Source organism: Ornithodoros turicata, chromosome 3, assembly GCF_037126465.1.
Source record: "Ornithodoros turicata isolate Travis chromosome 3, ASM3712646v1, whole genome shotgun sequence".
NCBI lineage: Eukaryota > Metazoa > Arthropoda > Arachnida > Ixodida > Argasidae > Ornithodoros > Ornithodoros turicata.
In genome coordinates, this window is record NC_088203.1 from 42,043,743 (window position 1) to 42,064,555 (window position 20,813).

Consider the following 20,813-nt stretch of genomic DNA (forward strand, 5'->3'; position numbering starts at 1 on the left):
GCCCGTCCCGTCTGTAGACCACGAAATGCAGAGTAAATCAGAGTCGCTTGAAAGCGCGAAGCTGCTTTGAATAATAATAGCAATGATAACGAAGAACACGAGTCAGTCGAGTTGAAACACAGTAAAATAAAACATCACACTACCCAGTCTTGTACGATAATCCGTGCAAACAAATCTAGCAACAAAGGGGGATAGCTTCCAAATATCACAGTCGCACTCCACAACGCACTTGCTTTGTTATCACCGAACTCCTCATGTAAATATCTCATCCTGGATCACCTCATCGCTCACACTTGTAGATACTCACTTGTAATCGTCCGCCAAGCACGTTAGCCTGTTCACCCTCCTCTCTTTCTTATCCTGGTCCATCTCATCGCTCATACCTGTAGATAGCTTTTAACTACCACACACTCTCACATCATCTCTCCCATAAGCATCTCTCACACTCACCGTAGTTTTGGCGCACTATGGCCTTTGTTGCCTTTGTGCCATTAAAACCACAATCTCTCTCTCTCTCTCTCGCTCGCTTTGATATCAGATTGCCAACACGTAAGTATAACTGCAACTGACGTAAATATAATTGCAACGCCAGGCATCCACCAGACACTTTCCATTCGTGACGACGATACAACCAATACAACGTTGCGGTGAATCGCTAGAGGCCCACATAACCGTCAGCAGAAACCTCGTAGCCACGGAGATGCTTGCCTTCCTTGTTTTGAACGGCAGCCGTGCAGAAGACGATTACATTCGATGAAAAAGTGCAGTTCACATGTCATGCCTGCCAGCGCAAGTGCAGCAAACGATTCACACACAAAAGGTTGTTCATTATAGCCTGTTATCCGAACGTCAGAGCGCCTGCGACCAAGACCAATGTAAGGCTTTAGCCCTCAGACGCGGCCAGAGACTTTGTGACCTCCTTTTTAGGGAAATGTGAAGGAATGCCGAATGCTGTTGTAGCTGCTTAATAAAACAGTACTCTGTCTAACACTCAACATTTAATGCTACCATGTAGACTCAGATACATAATGCATGGGAAAAAACGAAAGAACTATAATTCGAGCGTCTGCTCGGTAGCGAGGTACAACCGTCTCTGTCTCTATCGCCAGTCACACACAGAACACCAAATTCCCCAAAGGAAACCCGATCCGGACCTTTCTCCAAAACACAGATGCGCGCAAACGGAGACTTGGCCCATAAACACCCCGCGCAGTAACGGTGTTGGGGGGAAGAAGTGACCTCTGCTGGCGGAACCACTGCCCTGTGTGTCTGGAGTTTGTCTCTCCCGGTTCGGATCTTCAACATCCTCCCCCCGGATGAGCTTAGCTCATTTCGAGAGGATAAATGTGTTGCACTGCCCTCTTTAGGTGTTGGCCGTGCGGCAGTTCTAACTTGCAGGACCTTATTTTATTGTCTCTTCCACGGTAAAGTTCAAGAATTCTCCCCATTTTCCAGTTCAGTTTAGGAGCCCTATCTTCATGAATGATTACAACATCTCCTACGTTCAAACTGGTAGATAGTTTCTGTCTGCCGTAGTGTGCGGACCTCAGTTGTAGCAAGTATTCACGGAGCCACCTTTTCCAATAGTGATTTACAATTTGCTGTCGGTGTGCTAGTCGGCGGGTCAAATCTTTTGCGTCCGCGGCTGGTGATGTGCGGTATGTTAAGGGTGGCAGCGCTGTCATCCTCCTTCCGATAAGGAAATGAGCCGGTGTGAGCGGCTCTATCTCGTCAACGTCAGACGTTAGGGTCGTCAGTGGTCGCGAGTTGACAAGCGGCTTCCACTTCATGGAGGACGGTTTCTAGTGCTTCGTATCCAAGCCGGGCCTTTCCCAGTGTCTTTCGAAGGCAACCCTTTACCGTCCGTACCATCCTTTCCCAAAATCCGCCCCACCAGGCGGCGCGTTCAACGATGAACCTCCACCTGATGTTGTGGGTGGAGCAGAAGTCTCTGACTGCGGCGCTGTTTATATGCTCCCATAGACCTCTGATGTCCTTAGCCGCTCGTCGAAAAGTCAAAGCATTGTCCGAGTAGATCAGTTCTGGCAGGCCCCTTCAGGGCGCAAAACGCCGGAACGCCAATAGAAAGTTCGTCGTCGATAAGCTGGATACAATTTCAAGATGCACAGCCCGAGTTACCGCGCATGTAAATAAAGCGATATAGCTCTTTGCGTCTCCGACGGCTGTCTTCACATACAAAGGTCCCGCGAAATCAATGCCCACGACGGCAAAGGGATGTGTGCGTGTGATTCGCTCACCGGGTAAAGGAGCCGTGGGAGCCGTCGCTGGCTTCAGTTTGTATCTGCAGCAGACTGTACATCTCCTCACTCTCTGTTTCACAACTTGTCGGCACCTAGGTATCCAATACATTTCTCTTAGCTCAGTCATAGTTTCCAACACTCCTCCGTGCAAAATGCGACAGTGTGCGCTCTGAACCACGAGCTCCGTGAAGCCATGTCGTGGAGGTAGAATGATGGGGTGCCGAACTGCTGGTTCCAACTGTCCTTGTTGGAGTCGTCCTGTCACTCGCAACATTCCCCGGTCGTCGAGGAAGGGGTTGATCTGGAACAGCTCTGATTCAGGACTAACTGAGCGCTGCTTACTGAGTGCGTGAATTTCCGGTTGGTATTGTTCATCTTGCGTGCGACGTATCCAGTACGTCTCCGCTGCTCTTATTTCTTCGGTGGTGAGTGGTCCGGTCGGTGTGTCCTCAGTTCGGCGGCATTTCGCCACAAACCTCATGACCCATGCGGTCACTCTCAATACCCTTGATAGCTTGCTGAAGCGCTCAAGTTGCAGTAGACGGCCTTCAGTATCTGCCACACCCAATATAAGATAAGGTGGTGGTGAGGACGCTCCCGCTCGTTCTTCATCGACAACGTTCGGTGCTCTGTCGTCAGGGGCCGTGTGAACGTAAGGCTCCGGCCAGCATACCTCTTCTCGCTGCAGCCATTCCGGTCCTCTCCACCACAACGAGCTCGAAACACAGATTTCAGCTGTGATGCCTCTTGTTACCAAGTCGGCCGGATTGCAGTGGCCGGGACAATGTCTCCACCTCGCTGGATCGGTGATGCCTTGGATTTCAGTAACCCTATTGCTCACAAATGGCTTCCATCCGTTCGCAGACGATCGGATCCAGCTAAGCGCTATTGTGGAGTCCGTCCACATGTGATATTCAGCTGCAGGCGCGTGGAGAATACGTGCCGCGTAGCTGAGTAGCCTAGCTCCAATCAGGGCCCCCATTAATTCAAGTCGTGGCAACGTGAGACGTTTGATGGGTGCTACTCGTGCCTTCGCAAGCATGAGGTTCACGTGCACTTGTCCAGTCTCAGTCCGCACTCGCAGGTACACAGCAGCTCCGTACGCGTGCGGACTGGCATCGGTGAAAACGTGAAGCTGGACAGTGTACCGAGTCTGCTCGCTGATAGGAATGAGACACCGCTGCGTATGTAGCAGGCTCAGCTTCGGAATATCTTGGCACCACGTGTCCCACTCTGAGCTGAGATCATCGGGTAGTTCACAGTCCCAATCGATTCCGAGTACCCAGAGCTTTTGAAACATTATCTTCACGCGGATCACGAATGGAGAGAGAAATGCCAAAGGGTCAAATATTCTAGCCGTTGCTTGGAGCAAAAATCGCTTCGTGTTCTTTCGACTCGTGAGGAACTCAACGATGGCAGAAGTGTCGAACTTGAACACGTCGTCTTCTCTCTTCCATACGACTCCAAGCACCTTTGTTTCAGCACTTGTTCCCAGTGCGCGGGTCACGTTTTTTGCGGTATGTTCCTCAAACACATCGTTTAGTGCCTTAGAGCTAGACGCCCATTTGCCCAGTTCCATCCCTGCCCTTTTGAAAATATCAGTTGATTCAGAACAGATGCGCAGCGCTTCCTCCAATGTTGCAGCTCCGGTAATCATGTCATCAACATACATGGAGCTCTCTAGCACTGTCGCAGTCTCAGGGAATTCCTCCTTCATAAGTCTGAGATGATGGGAGAGGGTTGCCGCCAGTAGAAACGGACTCGCTGCCGTCCCAAAAGGTACAGCAGTCATTCTCCATTCTTCCACAGGAGGCATCTCGTGGCCAGGGGTTGGCGGTGTAGAAAACCATAGGAAACGAAGAAAGTCTCTGTCCTCTTCCTTTATGCCAATCTGCAGGAATGCCTTCCGGACGTCCGCTGTTATGGCAATTCTGTGCAGTCGGAACCTCAAGAGAAGCCGGACAAGGTCAGGCACCATTTTTGGTCCCTTCTCGAGGCAGTCGTTCAGAGAAGGTGCACCGCTAGCGTGCGACGATGCATCGAAAACGACGCGCAGCTTAGTGGTGGCTGAAGACTCCCGAATCACAGGCCGGTGGGGCATGTAATACACCTGTCCTGTGTCTGCCTCATCAGACGCTGATTTAACCTTCTCAGCGTGTCCCTCCTCTAGGTACGTCCGGATGGCTTCATCGTACCTGGCGAGCATCTCTGGGCCTCGCGCCAGTCTCGTGCTCATGCGCTTCATGCGTTCGAGCGCTACCCCTCTGTTGCTCGGTAGGTCTACCCTGGGTTGTTGTTTAAAGGGTAGATTCACTCGATAGCGCCCGTCCTGGAACTCGATCGAGCCTTCAAAGCGCTCCATGAGTGCTTGGTCATCTTGGTCTGGTGTCAGGTTATCAGTAATTCCCAGATGCTCCAGGTCCCAGAAACGTCGCAATGCCAATGATGTGTCGTCCTCGATTTCGACGGCAGTGCGTAGAACGCAAATCAGGGTGTCGCTCTGCTCGGATACCGAGCTCCTGGTTTTGGTGGGCCCCTGAAAAGTCCATCCCAACGAGGTGTTGATGGCAGCCATCGCACTGTTGTTTTGGTCGTGTTGCACGTTCCCTTTTACGATCTTCCAAAGCTGGTCTGAGCCGATGAGCACCGATAGTCCTGTCTCTCAAGGAACGCTTGGAAACATGACTCTGTCGGCGATGTCCATTCCGCACTCCCTTAGCTGCGCGACCAACGAACACTGGGTCGGAATCTGTGCCATGTCCCTGCAGACGAACGGAATCTCGATAGCTTCGAGTGTCACCTCCGTTTGGTCGAACTGGCTTCTCAGCTTGAGTCGCACTACATTGCGACGCTGGCTTGGCGCTGGTGCATTGTCAGCGAAGGTGCTCAGTCGCAGGTCGATTTCTCTTAACACAGGCAGTTCCAGTTTTCGAGAGACGTCCTCCCTGACAAACGTTTTTTGACTGCCACCATCGATGACGCCTCGCAAATAGGCGCAGTCCGTGTCGGTCACAGCCCAAGCACGGAATGTCTGGAGGAGCACATCACAGTCCGTGTGGCGGGTTTTTCCTTCATTCGACGCATAGAGATGGACGCTTTCGACGCTATCGTCTTTCTGTGCCGTGGACTTCCGAGAAGGGTCACACATGGACGTCGCATGACGCCCGTTACAGGTTGCACAAGTAATCCTTCGACGACAGTCCCTTGCCCTGTGGCCTCTAAGCGTGCATATAAAACACCGCATGTCGCTCGACAGCCGTTTCCTCTTCTCCTCTATGGTTAAGGACGACCGACAGTTTTCCGCAGCATGCGTCGATGACTTGCAGAAGAAACACTGTGTTGCCATCTTAGTGCTGGTGTGGAGTACAACTGCTGCCGGGATCCTAGCCTTCGTCTTTTGTGCAGGGCGTGCGCCAGTTCCCTTTCGGGTCGTATCTCTCGCACTATCGTCAGTGAAACCACACCTCTCACGGCTCTCTATTTCAACGCAGAGATAATCCAGGATTTGTGTAAGCTCCACTTCCGAGTCGTCAGATCTTGCCTCAGAACCATCTGAGGATGCCGAAGAAGTCCGCGTTGCCTGCTTCGCACTTCTGTGATAGCCGACAACTATGTCCGCCGGCAAGGCCTTTAGGAGCACGTCGCACATCATAGAGGAATATGTCAGAGGGCTAACCCCGAGCGCCTTCAGTCCTCGGATATTGCCTTGTACGTGGTCGTAGAGGCGTCTCAAACTCCTTACATCGTTCGATGACTTGGCGGGAGTCAGCAGTCGGAGTTTAGATAGGTACAGCTGCTCTATTCGTTTCTTGTCACCGAACCGTTTCATCAGAATCTCAACTGCGTCGTTGTAACAGGCTTCTGTAGTTTGCAGGCCTGACACCGCCGCTGAAGCTTGTCCCGTCAACCGAGATCTGAGATAGTGGAATTTCTCTGACGGGGACAAGTTCGGGTTATCGTGAACGGCGCTGCAGTACTGCTCCCAGAACGGTTGCCAGGAAAGCAGGTCCCCATCGAACTTGTATAGGTCCAGTTTCTGGAGCTTTATACCCCCCGTGCCTGTGGAAAGCGCGGCACGTATATTGCTGGTCACCATAGGAGTTGCACCGTATTCTTCACCTGCTTCAGTTACATTTTGCGCAGCAGTCGGTATATGTCCGGCATTTAGCTTGTTGATCGCACACTTCAGTCGAGCAAGTGCGCTGAGAGCTTGATCTTCGTACTCCGCGATCACGGAATATTCTTCCTCTATCTCAGCGCTCGGTATTTGTGGATTTATCTCCTCATCTATCTTCTCTAACCTCTTGTTGCTGGCCATTAATCGTTCCATCAGAACGGTCAGCTCTTCTACAGTTACGTCAGTTTTCTGAAGGGCGGAACTCACCTCGTTGATTATTTTTGTGTTCCGCCCTCGCTGTGCAGTTCGCTTCGGCTTCAGCCTTTCGATGTCCTCCAAGCCTTCTGACGATGAGCTCATATCCACAGGCAGTCACCTTCACACAACACAGTTACTCAGTCCACTGAGTTCAGAGTACGCTGAGTCGCGTAAATCCCGGCTTTCGGCACCAATATTTTGTAGGGAAATGTGAAGGAATGCCGAATGCTGTTGTAGCTGCTTAATAAAACAGTACTCTGTCTAACACTCAACATTTAATACTACCATGTAGACTCAGATACATAATGCATGGGAAAAAACGAAAGAACTATAATTCGAGCGTCTGCTCGGTAGCGAGGTACAATCGTCTCTGTCTCTATCGCCAGTCACACACAGGACACCAAATTCCCCCCAAAACCCGATCCGGACCTTTCTCCAAAACACAGATGCGCGCAAACGGAGACTTGGCCCATAAGCACCCCGCGCAGTAACGGTGTTGGGGGGAAGAAGTGACCTCTGCTGGCGGAACCACTGCCCTGTGTGTCTGGAGTTTGTCTCTCCCGGTTCGGATCTTCAACACTCCTAGATGCGACTTGCAGGAGCCTGCAGCGGGCTCAGCTGCCTACGGCAAGCATCACTTGCCATTGCGCAACACCAGTGACGTAACGCCGGTCCGAAAACAATCCGTACAGTTGCTCAATATACAGGAGAAGGCGCGCGGGAGAGGAGGAATGCGGAAGGGAGACTTCGTGCGCGCACTTCTCACCGAGTAAAGTGATTTCGCCCGAAAAAAATTCCTACGTGTTAGTTTCTCGGCGGGAAGAAGAGTTTCCAGCAAAAAAAAACGGGGGCTTCGGGAAATTTCATAGTGCCTTTAATGCTATTTTAATGCCCTAGGAAAGTATAATGGTATCTGAGTCAACTGTGCTTTACAAAACTCGTTTTCAGGCCTGTATGCGAAAAGATTCAGAAGACGTTCATATTTCACAGGATGCAAGGCTACTGTTCCCACTGGTGCTCGAAACTGCTGAATTTCCTCGAATTTAAAAATGTCATTTTCAAGATTTAGAAGACACTGGTGTTTTACGCAGCCCTGGAAAACACCTGGTATGTCATCTTGGATACATGCTTAGGTACATTTTATAGTGCACTGTAGATGCACAGTGGCCCCTTACCAGCAGTTTTCCATCCCTCTCGCTTGGATTGTTTGGCTCGCGAGTGCCAACACGTCGAATGTTTTGAGACTGGTGATTTAGAACCAGTTGAAAATGAACTTTGAACTTTCAAAACGGCATTATTTTTCGTTTTGTTTTGAGATACTGGCATGTGAACTCCATATCATTGCAGGCCATGCATTGGCATAGTCTCGCCCAAAGAAGACCAAGTCATTCTGGAATTATCCCAACTGCATTACCTCTGCATATGCTGCAGTACAATATCAGTTAATCTATGGTTTTTCGTTTCATAGATGCCTAGGCAAACCTTCATGCTTGTACTCCTGGCATAAAATGTGGATCAGGTCATGGACGCTTTACCGAACATGTGTCGCTACTGTCACCCGTGAAGGACCCACCCCAATGTTTAGAACAGTGTGTGTGTAGCCGAGAAAGAAGTTAGTGACAGTGTATCCACATTTCAAAACATGGTACCCTTACGGAAAAAGTAGTCATTCTACAGAAAACCTGTGCACCTCCTGTGTCCCCGCACTGCAGCCTGTGTGTAACCTATGCGCAGACTTCCTACCATCCCCTTTGTCCTTCCTATAGGCAATTGGTACACACCTTTCTGTAGAAAAGCTGTGGTCAACTTGTGGCCCAGGGTGGCAGGAAATAGTAAGAAGTACACACACTGTCTACACTACAGGCCCTGCCATCCTGTGGCCGCAGAAAGGCTGCATTCGCTCTGCCCCTTTACAGACCAAAATTTTGGCTGCTGAAATAGCGATACAAAATCACAGGAGACAGATATGATATCAGGTGAGCTACTTTATTCGCTGGTGTTATGCTTTGTTTTCCTTTTTTTTTTTTTTTTTGACAATATAGCTCAGAGTCCTCTTTACCGGGCCTTCAGCACACTCGCAGACGCTGCACATGCGTTCTCGAAAAGGCAGAAGCTTTTGAGAAGTTTTCCTGCTCTTCCAGTTTTCGTTTTAGCTGCTCATTTTCGTTCTCAAGAGTCTCAATATCTGCTTTGTGGTTGCAGCATGTTGCCTGCACCTGCTTTTGCTGCATAAAAATTGCAGTAAATGGTATAAAATCATGGTCCAAACAAGACGATTGTGCTATGGTCTCCCAGTGAATAGACCAACAAATATACCTCTATACACATATGCCCACCACCCCCGGTAGTATGGGATGCTGGGCACCCCGTTGAGGTCGACCTCTAGTGCCTTTGCAACGTCGCAAGGGATCACACTGACATGATATTTTTTCCCTAACTTAAGTCGCATTTGAAAATACCCTTTCCGACATGCTTTCGGTTAAAACGGTGTAACAGGGGGTGCAGAAGGGTGTAAATCACTTCAGCGCCTTTTCTGATCCCATCATTAAACGCATTATATCTCTCTCCCCCCAGCATCTGGAGTTAAAAAGGGTGCTTTTTAAAAGCTCTTTTTTAAACACTGCCTGCCACACTCTTCATCATGGTCACTCGAGTAAAAAAATGTGTATATCACTTAAAACACCCTTTTTGTGTAGAAAAGGGTGTTTTTGGATTTACTGTGTAGCAACCACGGGAATTGACCACCAATCGTTTCCCAGAATCTTAGCAAGTCCCCATGGGGCAGTGAACTTGATAAACCGGAAAGAGAGCGGCATTCTGCCCTGACAGAGTTAGACATGTCAACGTTACTACTAGAATGTTTGATTGCGAGCTGTGCCAAAGTGCTACATACAACTGTTGACCTACCCATTCTCTGCAACATTAGAGTCTTTGTATGCTTCAAACATTGTTCAACAAGAAAGTCTACCTTTCTTATGCCCTTCCTAGCTAGAAAGTACCTTACAACATGGAAGTTCTGAAAACGAGGGTCAAGCATTGATGATACGACTTCTGTGTCAATCGTCAGAAATATGTGATCAAACTTTGCTCTCATACGTTTTTTAATCTTTGCACAAGGACATGGCCCTCATCTTTTTCTTCTAGACTCTCTTCTAGCACGCTGCGCATATTAAGAATCAAATTTAAAGTGCAGGATTTCTCCTGTAACAGGAGCTCCACTGATGTTTGCAAATTTTTCAAGAACTCTTACAAATTTATTTGATACACAATTTCTAAGGGGTAATAGCTCTAATTTCACTTGTGGATGCAAGCAGTGTTCGTAGATATTAACGGTTGTCAATTAAGCTGTTAGTCATCATTAGTATACTATACCATCTAGTGGAGCTATCACCCTTTAAGGGCACAGATTGATGGGGTAACCCTAAGGACGTGTATGAGTGATCGTCACTGATGGTGTGAATAATGGGATCATTTTCATTATCTTCTAGTTGTTATTATAGAAAGAAATGATCTGTAGGAAACGTTTTCGCAAATGTCGTTTTTTTTTTAACTAAGGCTCGACACTTGACTAGGAGATCGTGCAATTCCTCTACAGCAAACCCATCACGAAGCACAAGATTATGCAGGCCATGGGCAGGGCACAAATGATTGCTCGCACCATCAAGACTTACTGCTCGCTTAAAGATTGAGCCGGCGTCTGTTACGCAGCAAATGGCTTTTGATGAGATGTTGAACTCCTCAACGCATTTTGTATACCCGTCCAATATGACAGTCGCTGTGTGCCGCCCGAAGTGGTTCCGTGTGGAGAGCGTTACACATCTGAGTGCAGAGTCAGCTGAAATAAGAGCCTGAATGAGAACTCCGTAGCTGCAGCCAGTTAGGTCGATTTATTTGCCTATTATGACGGAATAAGTATTGAAAATTGCATATTAATATTCACAAATATGGCCACCGTGGCATGAAGGGTGAAGCTTGGGTGGAAGTTTTCAGTGGATACTTACCATCACAAATCTGGCCGGTGAATGCAATGAAACCCTTGCCATGGTCCATGAAATGGTAGCCATCGGTCTAGAGGTCAGACGTTAGGGCGCAAGAGCTTGCTCCGGACAGCAAATATTTCACCTTGGAACGTAGTTCACTGTAAAAACCGACAGGACACCCCTGGAGAGAGTCGTTCTGTAAGGTAGGTCCTCTGCTTTGTGAATAACATAATACTTCAGGAGGAAGTCCTGTGGAATAACATTGCAATATAATTTATTTGTAGTAACATGTCACATTAGAATTACGTACGGAAGATAAAGCCATGGTGCGTATGGAAGTCCTACATATCAACGGGCATATTCACGTGTGAGCTCTGGCGAGCCACGAGGCTGAATGGCAGGAGGTCCCTTGCAACCCATAAAAGGAAGTCCCATGCAAGAACACTTTTTTTTTTGGCTCCAGTGCTCGTTGTAGGAGGTCGTTGTGCGACCTTGAAAAAAAACATTTTAATCCAGAACGGAGGCACCTTGCTTTCAGATGTGCAGAGAGGTTGGAAGTGGCAGTTGACCTTGCGTAGTGTTGAATTTGAAACTTGAAGGCAACAAGAGATACTGACACGCAGTTGTCAAAATATCCAAGAGTACATATTCGTTAAAAGGAGTCTGTTCGTCTGTGACTATTGCCTTGTCAAGGCACTCTTGTACAAAAAGTATTTTCCTGGGATGCACACTATGGGTTTATGTTATGGGGTTTTGTTACGTTATGGGTTTATGTCGTATGTTACGATGCCAGCGAGCGCTGTAAGAGCTTACATCGTTTAGATTGTTGGTCACAAATAAATCAATTAATGAGGATGAATTTTCAGTTATTTGGGTAGGAGCACTAATAACATTGGAAAAACCAAAAGCATCAATTAAGTGTGACCGCTCATGTGATGATCTTGCTTGGTCAATAATATTTATGTTGAAATCACCACCCACGTGCAAGGTACACCTATTATGTGACACAAATCTAAACAGCGTTTCAACAAAAGACAGGAAGATGTAAACATCACCGGAAGGTGGTTTGTTGACAACAGTAAATACATGGGTATCAGATCTTACTGTCAGAATTTCAACATGCACGGTAACACGAGAAATGTTAGGTACCAGTTCACAAACTGTATGTCTCAGTACTTGAAGCGACCCCCCCCCCCCCCCACACACACACCGTCTCCTTATCTATTCAGAAAGAAGTGTTGGTAGTCCGGTAAACTGTACGTATCCAAGCCATCTGTGTACCATGTTTAAGAGAGCATTATGACATCAAATATAAATTGAAAGGACTGAAAGTAGATTGGTAACTCATCACTTTTATTCCGTGGGGACTGCGCGTTAACATGCAAGAAAGATAGAGAGATTTTCGTGGTTTTACAATATTCTCGGGAACCAAATACATGTGGCATGGCTGCCAAGAGGCAATGTATAAAAGTACCATAAATATACAACCTAGCCAGACACCTTGAACACGTCTTCCCTAGTATAAACCGGCAGAGAAAGATCGGATTTTTCTTGCATACATATGCTTTCACTTTTAACTAGCACCTTCCTTACGATTGTACGCATTATGGCCTTCGTCGCTCGTGCGCTGGGAAAACCCGAACCATCATCAACATATACTTTCCCACTACGTGTCCGCGCGTGCGCCAGCTCTGACTCTCTCTTGTTAGCTATAGTTAGACCAAGCACACACACACACACAAGCAGATGCATATGTTCGTTGATAAGAATCGGTGTTCTAGTAGTGAAGCCAAGGTCGACGGCTGTTAGGCGTTTTGCTCTTGCTTTTTGAATCACTTTATCCCGTTTGCTGCTATGTCTAAACTGAATGATGACCTTCTTTGGTTTGATGGGGACAATTGTCGGTTAGTTATCGGTTTCCCAATTAAGTTTCCAAGTTTAGATGCAAGTCTCTCGAATGTCTCTCAAAAGATCAGCAGGTATACACTCTTAACTCGGTACCCTTTATTGTAACTTTTAGCAATCTGTAACCTTTATATAGACGTAGATTTCCAAATATCGTAGAGGTTACACGTCCGATACCTCTATTTAGAGGTTAAACATGACTTGTAACGTGACACTGGAGGAGCAATAGAGGTTACTTCAGTGTTCAACGGAAATCCAATCGTCGTAACTTATAAATGTACCCTTTATAGGAACGTTGTAACTTCTAAAGGAATTCCGCGTTTGAATTTCCTTCGTTTGTTTTTCTTGTTTCTTTGAAAGGTAACCTGTATAAAAGGTACTGCTCAAAAGTCACTGTGTTCTCGTTCAAGCCGCACATTCAATCATTCAGTACGAGTCGGATCAGTGTGCGTTACGTTATTATGTCTCTGCGTCTGTACGAACTGCGGATCGTGTTCAGAATTGTGAAGAATGCACAAGTGTCAAGTGACGGAACTTTATCAGGGTTTTTCTACGGTATGTTCACTACAGAGTTTACGTCGTTACGTTTTTGCTGGACAGTCTAGGAACACTAATCATAGCACAGTCTGTCTCTCTAACACGGTTCAACAGTTCACAGTGTGTACGTGTGTGTCTTACGTCCGATATTTGCTTAGTCCTTTGTCATCCTTGTGTTTTACTTCTTCGTGTGCTTCTGATTAACCATAGCCGCGTCGCTGATGTGTCATTCTGACATATCAGAAAGGAATAGAAATGTTTTCGTCGTACCGGAGAGGAAATTGCAACAACGTGAGGACTGGAAAGAGTATACCTCGTTGAAACTGAATGTCGTTCACCACAGCTGAAGTGTTGGTATTGTGACGTCCTCGGTGCTCTTGCCTCAGCTGTAGTTCCAGGTTTGCCAATTAAATAATACATATGATCCAGTTGCAATTATTTATTTATTTCATTTGTTGTGCATGTGAATCTGTACATGTAGTGATCACTCAGTTTTTGCCACTGGATGCCCTTAGATGAATTACGTATATTATAGCCATATGTTCCGAATGACAGTATGCGTTCTGCACTGATTAGAGCTCATTTTGAGCATCATTTGTTCTGTATAGCGTCTGAGAAGAGGCGAGCGTCTTAGAGACAGCCACGCCTGGCGAAACTAACTTTTACGTCGGTGTGGCGATTAGGAGACAGTAACCTCCATTTATAGGTGATCTGTGTAACGTTTATAGAGGGTATTGCCTATAGGTTACAAGGTAACTTCTGAAATAGAGGGTAAAAATTTTGAAATTTTTACCCTTTACTAGAAGGTACCAGGTTTAGAGTGTACCTTTTATCTCTGCGTTTCTGTTAAGCATGTGCTGTTCACAATCAACTACCTTGATTTCTGTGTCTTTTAGACGTCTTTTAAATGTTGTTCGCTTCACGAAGATCGTTGTTTTCATATCTTAACTTCTGTTGGGCGATTCCACGCGAAATGATCCAGCGGACCTGCTCGGCCCTCACAAAACGATCGCGAATTTTTACGAAAAACATTTTTGCAGTCCCTAATAGTGCAAAACGACCCACCCCGAAACATTTCTTCCCAAATCTCAATGTGGCGGGTGCTAGACACGAGCAAAGTTACGCCGCTTCGAGGTTTTCACTGTCAGAACGAGAGAAAGGAAGTCTCCCGCGTGGATGAAGTTTGGTGACAGCTTTTTGCTTTTTCTTTTTTTGTGCTGACGGGAAATAACGTTTATTTCCTGGAAAATTGGCCTGATATATCGAGCATAGAAACTGAACCATTGCTGCGTGCCGTGGGAGAGGCGGATTTTTCGGATAGGATGCAGATGTCAAAAAGCTCATCCGCGCAGCGTTTTAGCTCACACGACAAGAAGTATTACTTAGACCTGCCGATCACCGCTAATCCCCAATCTCCGTTGCCGGCACCGTGCACACCGGAAACAATGCCATAAACTTGACCACCCAGGATTGCAATACGCGTGTTATGCTACAGAAGCAAAGATTATGATAACCTTGCAGAAGTCTGTGCCACAGCATATTCCTTGCTCATTAAAACCCAACCAGACCAGAGCAAAATTTAAAATAAAAATAATTAAAACAGGAGCCCAAGAAGCAAATATAGCACTCCACTGGATACATGCAACGTGGGTCACTGTGGTCTTAATACCCTGTACTACAAAAAAAATGTTTCTCCTGTATACGAAAAAACACCCTCGAGATTTTTTAATATGTTGTAGAGGAAGGCTCGTTCTATAAAACTGCGTTGGTTTCAGGCGTCTCTTCCGACCTCTTCATTGCGGGTTTTACGCTCGATTGTAGCGAATTTTGGAAAAATCGCATACTTTTTTTTTCCTGATATGACTATGAAAGTTCCGTGTCCTGCGATTTTCGTGTTGAAGTGTTCCACGAGGCCTCAGGGAAAAATATTCGTTAAATTGTTTGATTTTCCACACAAAAATCGCGAAGTAGGAGGAAAGTTGCGAAACTTCTGGCCTTTGTATACCAGCACCGATTACAGCACGACAACCGGGATTTGAACGCTATGTAAAGCATGGTTTCCTCTATACGCAAAAGAAAACCGCACAGTTCTAGGTGCTTTCTGTTCTAGGTGCTTTCTATGAGCCGCACCTGCCGTTCACGCCAGGCACGGTTTTTGCCGGCGCTGCGAACTTTGCTCGTGTCTAGCACCCGCCACATTGAGATTTGGGAAGAATTGTTTCGTGCTATGTGTCGTTTTGCGCTATTAGGGACTGCTAAAAAATGTTCGTAAAAATTCGCGATAGCCTTGTGAGGGCCGAGCAGGTCCACTGGATCATTTCGCGTGGAATCGCCCTGTTAGCTTCCTGACACGAGAGGATTGCTGATCATTTCAGAAATTATTAATTATTATTAAAATTATCTTTGAAATGTACCCCACGCACAATTTTAGGCTTTTCCTGTTTCTTCACACTGCTCGTTCCACCAGGGTTTGGGTCGCTTCCGCAAACGACCGGAAGTTTGAGGAATACATTGTGTTGCTGCGTCAAGGATGACGTTAGTAATGACGCGGTTTGCCTCGTCAGTCGTCACCCTATCAACTGGGATTAGCGACACGTTGCATTTTCTGAAAAAGTGTTCCAATCGGCTTGTTGACGTTTCGACCTAGGGGGACGCATTGTCAAAATATCTACTTGAGGCAGACATTTCAATACCGCTGGAAAGTGATCACTTCCCCATGGATTCTCTTGCACTGCCCATTCTAAAACCCCGAAAAGAGATACACAGCAGCGAGACAGATGTAACGCTGCGAAAGACTGCGTAGCGGAGTGTACATATGTAGGTGCCCCTGTATTGAAAAGACAGATGGATGATGATAGCTAGAATCTTTCTAACATTTTTAAAACATACTAACCCGACAGTCGGACCTTGTACTAAGGCGGTGCATCATAGCCGGCACTTCGTCGTCTACAGTCAAGGGATGGCGCAGCGAGCGAAATGGTTTGCGCAGTCACCGCTTCACAACATTATGGCGCTTGCTTGGATATGCAGTACCGCTGATGTAACGTCCTCTTTCTGTGTTATTTTCGTTTTCTCTTGGCGCGCGACGGGTCAAGCGAAATCTTGTGCAAACATATGACCGCTCGTGCTCACCCAAGTCCAATACTGTAAACACGCACATCGCGCTCGGCCAGACGGAACAATTAGTGGCGCGGCTTTTGAATGCGCACAGGCTGTCCAGCTGTCTCCTGAACTTCTTCGTCGATCTGCTGCTGTTCCGTGCTCTGTTGTTGTCGGGCGAAGGGTTAGTCACCAGTCGTTTCGTGTGATTTCTGCAATGCTTACGCATATAATAAACGAAATCTCTCGTAGCACAAAAAAACCTAGGTTGGACACGACGCGGTTGAAACAAGTTGGTGTCGGCATGTTATAGCCTACCGACATTACGCGGAAATTGCGAAACGAAACCGCAACCTGTTTTCTTTATTTCCTCTCACCCTGGGCTTACAAATTTCAGACCACGTTGTGGTGGTGCAAAAAGCTTCATTTACTTCCACAGTCAACGGAAATGAAATAAGACTGCAAAGAGGCTTGCTTAGAGATTCCCACATCCTTGGACATCAGTGGAGGAGGAGGCGGAGGAGAAAGGCAAAAGAGAAGACGAAAAGGGAAGAAAAGCAGGGTAGAGGACAAAAATATGTGTGCGTGGTCCATGCAGCTGCTTAGAACGTAAAGTGCGAATGGAGGTTTCCAGTTTGGTCGGGTATATAATTCGGGTCTGTTGTGCTCATCTTGGTCGTCACTAACCACGGCCCCACTCTTCGCCCAAGTACAGATCAGCTTTGTCCGCTGTACTTTATTGTACACTAAACGGTATGGACGTGTCTGAAATCTGCTCCAACCAGCTCCATCCACCGCCCGAAATTCCAAATGCTTAGAGTCTAGGGGACCGCACTTGATCCGCGCTCCTAACCACGTCATGGGACGAGGGGATTCCCAGTGCGGTTCAAATAACTATTGTAAAGTTGTCCCCCCTTCCCGTTGACATCCTACTGGATGAGTGCTAAAAGCGCTGTCATGTTTCCGGCATCCAGTATAAAAGAAAAGATTTCACTGTATAACCTATCCAGCGCCACTATTTTTTTTTTTTACAAGCATGATCCTTCCACATTTCTGTGGCTGCGACTGGGAATTCCAAGATAAATAAGTTTCATCTACTATCCCCCGAGAAAATGAGCATCGTTGAACAAACAAACAAAATTTGGAGCTGGGCTACGCTGCCCGTGCTCGTGCTCCCGCGTCATGGTCAACGTCGGCCTCGTCGTCTTCCGGCCACGTGCAGCGGTATTGCATTTCCAGCGGTCAAATTGTTGTTGCTTGTGACGACACACTCGATGGGAGATGGCAGCACTGCGCTGCCCATTCTGGAGCGGCGTACTCCACGGATGACCATACCTGACAAAAACTCGTGTGCCGAGCCAACGGCTTAACATAGATGAAATCTTTTTGTTGGTATTGGTTCTTGATATGTTTTACTAGTGCGTGATCGAGCCCGATTTTCGATTTTGGGCGGCTCTATTTTGTAAGAGAGCGGAATCTCGAATATAGCTTTTCCCAAGCCTTTCGACGACGATATAAACATTTCTGAGTCTAAAACGCAAAATCTGCTTCGATCACGCACTAGATCTAAGCATCGTCTTTCATTTAAAAGCAGTTGCACGGAGATCAACCAAGTTTTCGCGGCGCTACAGGAGTTGAAAAATGTATGGGGATTCCCATAGAGCGTCGGTGGTGATGCACCGCCGAAAATAATGAAAAGAGTTGGAGGAGGAGGAAGTTGGCTGCACAAATCCTCTATGTCGTTTTGTGTAATGGATGCTGTGGGATTATTATTATTATTATTACTCTGCTATTGGCGACAGACAAACTGAGCAGGCGTGACTATCCTATCGAGCCTCCATCTCTGTAATGAGGTTAACTGTCTTGACTGGAAGAGACGCTTGTGTGACAATCGCCACTGGATGCGCGATTTGTATCGTTTCGAACCTTTCGGAATATGTTGTGTGTACGTAAATGGGTTGGGGCGTTTGTATTCAAGTAAGTTTCCGCACGTGGAAGTGTCACCTAAGCCGGATCGCAGAGACCGCAAAGTTTTTGGACAATGAGAGTAATGACTTTTTTTTTTAATATCGTAGTGTACTGATGTCAAATACACGCGCTGTTGAAAATACTTGTTTAAAATGCTGTGGTCAAGTCCCGTCAATTTTCTCAATACGTTTACCAGTACCACAAAGCCTGCAGTCAGGGCTACGCAGTCGGTTCGCCGTAGAGTTTGGGGAACTCACTATAACACTTTCTACAGAGTGTCACTAAAAGATGCCATGTGACAGCACACAAATGCTAAAAGTGCTGCTAAATTAATATGTGTGACAGGGGTACTAACGTTGCCTACATATTCCAAACAAGAGTGGACCGTAGTAGGATGTGTTATACTTACTGCGAATTGCGTGAACCTTAAAGGGACTCTGACCAGAAGTTCGACAAATATTTCGTTTGCATCTATTACGAAGGTATAATATGCCTCCAAGCCACACGCAAAATATTTTGGCTGTGCGCGGAGGCAAAGTTAGCCAAACAGGGAGCTGAAAACCGGCTTCGCTTTTCCCCCTCAACTCGCGCAATCGGGGCCGAAATCTAGCCTCTTTGCAGTGGACATCCGCCAATTTCCGTGTGCGTGACGAAGTCACGAGGGCCACGTTTCATTGGGCGCCCGGACCGGAAGTTCTGTTGTTAGTGAGTTTGTGAGAGCGCCGGCATCCGTCCGGAAAGCGATCTTCAATATGGACGTCGAAGGCAGAAATGCAGAGACTTCGAGCCCGGAACTTCTTTCTGACCTTTCTGCGATCGAGACATCGAGAAGAAAATTCTGCGTGCTGAACAGCTCGGTAGGCTTTCGAAACGTCGCCGATGCCGCGAATGCGAGACGAAGTTAGAGCTCTACGAACATCAGTTACAGATGAAGCAAACAGCATCAGTCGCCTGTCTTCAGGTAAGCGATGAGCTTTTTAACGCACACTGTGATCGAACATGTAAACGTTCGCAGAAATTTCGTGTTCTGATATCTAATGCGCACTTGCTGTTCATGGTGCCGGTGTGGCTCGTGTGTCATAATGCCGAAGGAGATCGAATGCTTGTGCTGCAAGGAGCTCGAAAACACTGCCGAATGACTGCAGTATGAGTGCATTACAACCCACAAAGATTTCCAACTTCTATTCTTCAATATGACTGTCCTGAAGGTCGCATATTGAACTCCGTGGGCACGCGAACCTATGAGCAACTGTATTCACAAGTAAGTCATATGTGTCCTTGTCGAACGATGTTAAAATTTGGGCGCCCAAAACTGGTTTGGTCCTGCAATAGAGTCGTTAAAAACTCCAGTACAGGGCGCAGCACATAAAAAGGCTATACAGTACACGACTCTGAACTGGAGAAAACCAATATAGGCAATTTTGTAATTGTCAGTGTGCTGTGTCCTGAGTCACGTTTTTATGTATTGCCCTGTGCATAAGGTTTTAGCGTAGGTTTTTAGCGATATTGAGTGTTCTTGATTGTCGATTCAGTGAAAAGTAAAACAATTTTGGGTTCTAAAAGAACACAGCATGTGTTGTAATGTACAAGGTGTGGGCAGGTAAACTGCAGTTACTCTCAGGTACATGTAGAAATGACAATGCACGCACACTGTACTGTAACCGGTTACCTATTTGCCTAAACTATATTTTATGTACATCTGTGTAGACGATGCAGATACACTGCGTATCGCCAGTTTGCAAGGTGAGTATGGCACAGGCTTGGAAAAAACAAGATCATGGTCATCCCAGCCTGTGCAGTTAAGAGGGTCTGGCAAGCCTTTCCCACAGAAAATGCCACAGGCTTCAAGTACCCAAGATCCTAACTGGGGGTACCTCTTCGCACAGCTCGTCTATCACATTTAAAATAATTCAGCATCTGTATTTAGGATGATCTATAGCTCTCAGGATGATGCATGGTTCATGAGTTCAACATGTTGTGTTGAAACACAACACTAGTCCTTTTTAATGAGTCTTGCGGAATGATAGATGAGCACTCCTTTCGTGACATTGTGTACCATTGCTACAGTGAACAATTTCTTGAGCAAGACTGATGAACGACCAAAAAATAGAGTCTTGTCTTCCAAATATTTATGTTCCTTGTAACTTCCGTATTTGTTAAGTGACCCATGTTGATGTCCCCCCTCATGTAATGCCTGCAATGGCCTTTGAGATATATCCATAAATAAATAAATATCAAAACCGGAAAAAGATGTAACACGTATCCTCTCTTTGTGTGAATGATACATAGACATTCTCAGAAGATTTGTACATAGTCACACTTTGCCTCATTTTGCATAAAGCCTAGTTCCACCTCTTATATCATCTCCGCATCTTCAATCTCCAAAGCAGTACAAGGCTAAAGTAATCAGTTACTACATAAAAAGAAGGAGGGGAGGAAAACAAATGCTGGCACATCTAAAATTCGAAGAAACCCTGGTACTTTCACGGGGCTACTCACGGCTCAGTGCTGGATCAGATCCCGATGGAAAACAGCTTTTCTGAGCCTCAGTGATAGATTCCCTTGATTGCACTGACTGTGAGGCACATCTCATTGGCTTGGTGGCAAGTGGGCTTGCGTCTGATAGTAAGATTTGGAAGAAAGGGAGCAAGGAACATCTCTCTACGGTCTTAAGAAGGATATCAACGT

The 20,813-nt window shown here is 46.6% G+C and overlaps 1 protein-coding gene across 1 annotated transcript; it reads right to left on the reverse strand.

Annotated features, from left to right (window-relative positions):
* Positions 1 to 1,737: 1,737 nt before the first annotated feature.
* On the reverse strand, positions 1,738 to 4,836 carry LOC135389381 (uncharacterized). The gene is made up of 2 exons (XM_064619437.1): positions 2,369 to 4,836; positions 1,738 to 2,053 (listed from the first exon to the last, which is right to left on the reverse strand). The coding sequence occupies exons 1-2, from the start codon at positions 4,834 to 4,836 to the stop codon at positions 1,738 to 1,740; spliced, it is 2,784 nt and encodes a 927-aa protein (XP_064475507.1).
* Between the last annotated feature and the right edge of the window lie 15,977 nt (positions 4,837 to 20,813).